This window comes from Engraulis encrasicolus, chromosome 6, assembly GCF_034702125.1.
Source record: "Engraulis encrasicolus isolate BLACKSEA-1 chromosome 6, IST_EnEncr_1.0, whole genome shotgun sequence".
NCBI classification, from domain to species: Eukaryota; Metazoa; Chordata; class Actinopteri; order Clupeiformes; family Engraulidae; genus Engraulis; species Engraulis encrasicolus.
The window spans coordinates 15,481,396-15,486,395 of NC_085862.1; the positions used below are offsets into that span (position 1 = coordinate 15,481,396).

Sequence of the window (5,000 nt, forward strand, 5' to 3'; positions counted from 1 at the left end):
GGAGGAGATCTCATCCCTAAGGGATTGTCTGTGGACTTCTACATTGCAGCAATGTAACCCTAACGGTAGGGACACATAGGAGGCGAAGCAAGCGAAGCGAAGAGAGGCGAAATCCAACCGTCATCAGGTCGTCGCGGCGAATCAAATGGAATGGAACAGTTATGTTGTTGATTTGATTGGGCCGCGGCAGGCGAATTCGCTCCTCATTTGCATAACATTAAACTTTCTTTAATAATTTCGCTTCGCCCCTGTTCGCTTGCTTTCGCTTGCAATCGTCTCTCTCATAGGAATGAATGGCAAAGTTCGCAAATTCACGTGTATGTGTCCCTACCGTAAGAGCTAAGTCTGACCATAATTTTAAGATTCCTAATTTGCATGTTTATTTCCATACAGGCTGTCCGGCCCCACTGGAGTCGAGTCACGTCAACGCCCCTGGCTATATGACGCCGCCCCCCCAGCCCCAGTACCCCTCCCTCCCCCACAGCATACCTGCAGACGAGGACATCACCAGGTGAGGAGCTGATGCTGCTAGGCTGATATGGAAATACTATAGAGCTGTGTGTATACATGTGCAGGGCTGGAGTGGCCATCTGGCATAGCGGGCATTTCCCGGTGGGCCCTGCGGCCCACGAGGGTGCGGGGCCCACTGGTGAGTCAGTTCTGTGCCAATATTTATGATCCCCTATTTCTGAATTTCCCGGTGGGCCCCGCATCCTCGTGGGCTCCTGTATTTCTCAGTCTTGTGCCACTATTTATGATGGGGCCCCTTTAAGCCAAAAGTGCCCGGGCCCTATTTCTCCCCCAGGCCAGCCCTGTACATGTGGCATTGGCATTTTTAATTAGCAGACATCAAGTGATATAATGGCCGCCAATGCCACTATTGTGTTAACTAAATGAATGAAGGAATGCGTGTCGATATGTTGAGCAAGAAATGTAATTTCAAATTCTTTGTATGACCAGTGCATGTAAAGAAATTGACAATAAAACCAACTTGACTTGACTTGATATGGAGCTGTATGTGTATAGTATGTGAGATTGCTGATTTGGAGATGTAGAGTTGTGTGTACGTATGTGTGAGCACCTGAAGCCACTATGCAAATATGGAAATGCTATACGGATATAGCAATGTAGAGCTGTTGGTATGCGTGTCGTTGAAGTTCGTTGATAGCGGAAATCGGGTCATGTGACCACGGCTAATGCCACTAATGTATGTATTAATTAAATGAATTAGTGAATACATGTCTCTGTGTGTGTGTGTGTGTGTGTGTGTGTGTCTGTGTGTGTGTGTGTGTGTGTGTGTTTTATTTTATTTCATTTTATTTCCTTCTTTCTTCCATGTTTCCTTTCTTTTTGCATTTGTTAATTTTGTGAAGCACATTGAGTTGCACCTGTGTGTGAAATGCGCTATACAAATAAATTTGCCTTGCCTTACCTTGTGTGTGTGTGTGCGTGTGTGTGTGTGTGTGTGTGCATGTGATGACGATGATTGCTGATGATGATGATGATGATGGCGATGGCGTGTGTGTGTACAATATGTGTGTGTGAGTGTGTGTGTGTGTGTGTGTCTGTGTCTGTGTCAGTGTGTGTGTGTGTGTGTGTGTGTGTGTGATGATGATGATGATGGGTGTGTGTGTGTGTGTGTGTGTGTGTGTGTGTGTGTGTGTGTGTGTGTGTGTGTGTGTGTGTGTGTGTGTGTGTGTGTGTGTGTGTGTCTGTGTGTGTGTGTGTGTGTGTCTGTGTAGGGAGCCACGTGGTGTGGTGCTGATGCGTGGGATGACAGGTCTGGGCTTCAACATCGTGGGGGGAGAGGAGGGAGGAGGCATCTTCATCTCCTTCATACTCACAGGCGGAGCAGCCGACCTCAGCGGAGAACTGAGGAGAGGAGACCGCATACTAGCCGTAAGAACACACACACACACACACACACACACACACACACACACACACACACACACACACACACACACACACACACACACACACACACACACACACACACACACACACACACACGAGAGGTCTTGTTGTCCCGCGACAGTTTACAGGACACCATAACTGTACAGTGCAATTATTGCTCCCACTGCTCCCAAATCATGCTGTACCTGACCGAATAACCCACTTATCTCTTGCCTTGACTACTGCAACTGTTCGTGGACACCAAAAGTGACCAATGTGACCAGAGCGATGGAAGTCATTACTTTTGAGGGTCGGCGAACTGAGCGACCAAAATGAATTCGCTTGGGCTGAAGCGATCTGGGCGACCAGAGCGAATTTCAGCCATTAAAAGTCAGCTAATATTATGGTAATGTTATAGTTCGGCGAAAAACAATTGGAATGTTCACAACTTTGACTGTTCCAAGCTGACAAGCCAGAGCAGTTAGGCTATGTGATTAGCTAAATCAAACATGTCAATGTCACGTCCAGAGCAAATACAGCAAATTCAAATACCTCAGCTATTCGGTAGCTTCGGTCAATTCTGGTGTACAAGTACAGTAACTCTCTCCTGACAGGCCTCCCTACTTGTGCAATATATCTAAAAATAGTCCAGGATGCAGCTGCACATCTGGTATGCACTCAGTTGAAAAGGGTGCATGTTAGTCCTCTTTTTGTCAACTTGTATTGTCTAACGGCTAGAGATGCACCGGATCCTGATTTTTAGGATCCTGCCGGATACCGGATCCACTGCTTAAGATCCTGCCGGATCCGGAACCGGATACCGCATCCTACAAAAGGGTTGAAACATATAGTCTATTCGCACACGTGGGCCCTTTTTATTACGTTGGCTCAAACTATTTTTTAGACTCATTGGTTTATTGCCACACTGCCTGCAACAGCCGCTTCCAAAGGGCTTTCACTCCATTTAGTGATTTGGGTTGTGAAAGACTGACTGAAAACCTTAGGCTAGAGATGCACCAGACCCTGTTTTTTAGGTAACATGCCGGATACCGGATCCACTGCTTAAGATGCTGCCGGACCCGGATCCTGTGAAAAACCTTATTATCCTGCCGGAACCGGAACCGGAACCGGATCCGGTGCATCTCTACTAACGGCTCTACTCTAATTAAGCACAAGGCCCTCAGCCTTTTCTACAAATGCATCTCAGGGTCTCCTCTGGTGTCCCTGAAGGCTACACTACTAAAACCTTATGTTCCTTCCAGGATGTTGCGCTCCTCCAGCACCAACCATAGCATTGCCTTCCACACACAGACAACTATTTGGACTGGGATCACGTTCTGTCATAGTCCACCAGTGGTGAAGCAAACTACCAGCTTGTCTTCCGAGAGAGACTCACAGTCCCAGCATTAGGGCTTCCGCACAAAGGCTCCGACAAAGTGCTGTGCACTGCTCCGCAAAAGTTCATTATTTTCAATAGAACCCCGCACACTGGCGCCGATGTCCGCGGACATTCGCCGATGTCGGATAGCAATTAGAGACAAGCTCTATTTTGTCGGCGCCACCCGTTGACTATCAATGCAATGTTCGTGTGAAATTGGGTTTGGGGGTCCGAATTCTATCGGAAGCAAAAGTGTGCCGCAGTGCTGTCGGAGCCAATGTGCGGCCGGCTAGAAAACTAAATCTAACCCTGTAAAACCCTGTGCACTAACTTTATCAGGCCTATATATAAGTCCACCATAGGTTGTAACCTACATTGCTGCACGCTTTGTTTTTCTTGTTTTGTACTGTTATACTCTGTGGTTCCCCAAAACTCCAAATGACGCTATGTACTGTATATCTTTTTAGTAAGTTGCTGTGGATAAAAGTAATGTAATCTCTCTGTGTGTGTGTATGTGTGTGTGTGTATGTGTGTGTGTGTGTGTGTGTGTGTGTGTGTGTGTGTGTGTGTGTGTGTGTGTGTGTGTGTGTGTAGGTGAATGGTGTTGATCTCCGCACTGCCACTCATGAACAGGCAGCTGCAGCTCTGAAGAACGCTGGACAGACAGTCAGCATCACCGCACAGTACAGCCCAGAGGGTAACACACACACACACACACACACGCACGCACGCACGCACGCACGCACGCACGCACGCACACACACACACACACACACACACACACACACACACACACACACACACACACACACACACACACACAATCATATCATTCTGAACCTCTCTCCACACAAGCATGATGTGACCACATTTCTGTACAGGTATGTGTTTTTGTGACAATATCCTCACACAATCAGGCTGAGGTTGATGTTCTTGCAGTTCTGTGAATGCAAACCAAAACGTGTGTGTGTGTGTGTGTGTGTGTGTGTGTGGGTGGGTGTGTGTGTGTGTGTGTGTGGGTGGGTGTGTGGAACTGTGTGAACCTGCTCTCACCTAAGAACTGTTAGGCCGGCCGCACACTGGCTCCGACAGCACTGCGGCGCACTTTTGTTTCCGACAGAATTCGGACCCCCAAACCCAATTTCATACGAACATTGCATTGATAGTCAATGGGCGGCGCCAACAAAATAGAACTTGTCTCTAATTGCTATCCGACATCGGTGAATGTCCGCGGACATCGGCGCCAGTGTGCGTGGTTCTATTGAAAACAATGGAATTGAATTTTAGCTGAGCAGTGCTCAGCACTTTGTCGGAGCCGGTGTGCGGAAGCCCTTATACTGTCTTTGGGTCCACGGCACGCACCTGCTTATTTTCTCTACACAAAAAAACATTCACAAAACATCATAGAAATGTCTGAAGAGATGTGCACATTCAAACACATGTAACAGATGTGCCTCAGAGGTGTGTACACTTGCAACGCTACACTTCCCTAGAATCTGTGTTGACTTTTTTTTTGACACCACGCCTCATTTCTTCTTACAGTACATATAAAAAGGAAACACCAAAGTTGATAGATGATGAATGTGTTTATTTGTAGTTTAGTTGTACAGTAGGCATATTCATTATATGAGAAAGTCAAAGAATGCGCGCACATCAGTGGCACAGGTGCTGGACCAAGCGTAAGATAACTGAAAAGAAAATAAAGGTCCGACGTTTCGGACTAACT

At 47.1% G+C, this 5,000-nt stretch overlaps 1 protein-coding gene across 1 annotated transcript in view; it reads left to right on the forward strand.

Moving 5' to 3' along the window:
* LOC134450208 (discs large homolog 1-like protein) overlaps nt 1-5,000 on the forward strand; it is a 38,840-nt gene that overhangs the window by 22,955 nt on the left and 10,885 nt on the right. The window contains exons 11-13 of the mRNA XM_063200067.1: nt 394-511; nt 1,743-1,899; nt 3,869-3,971. Coding sequence (XP_063056137.1) covers nt 394-511; nt 1,743-1,899; nt 3,869-3,971 — 378 coding nt within the window. The remainder of the gene's footprint in view (nt 1-393; nt 512-1,742; nt 1,900-3,868; nt 3,972-5,000) is intronic.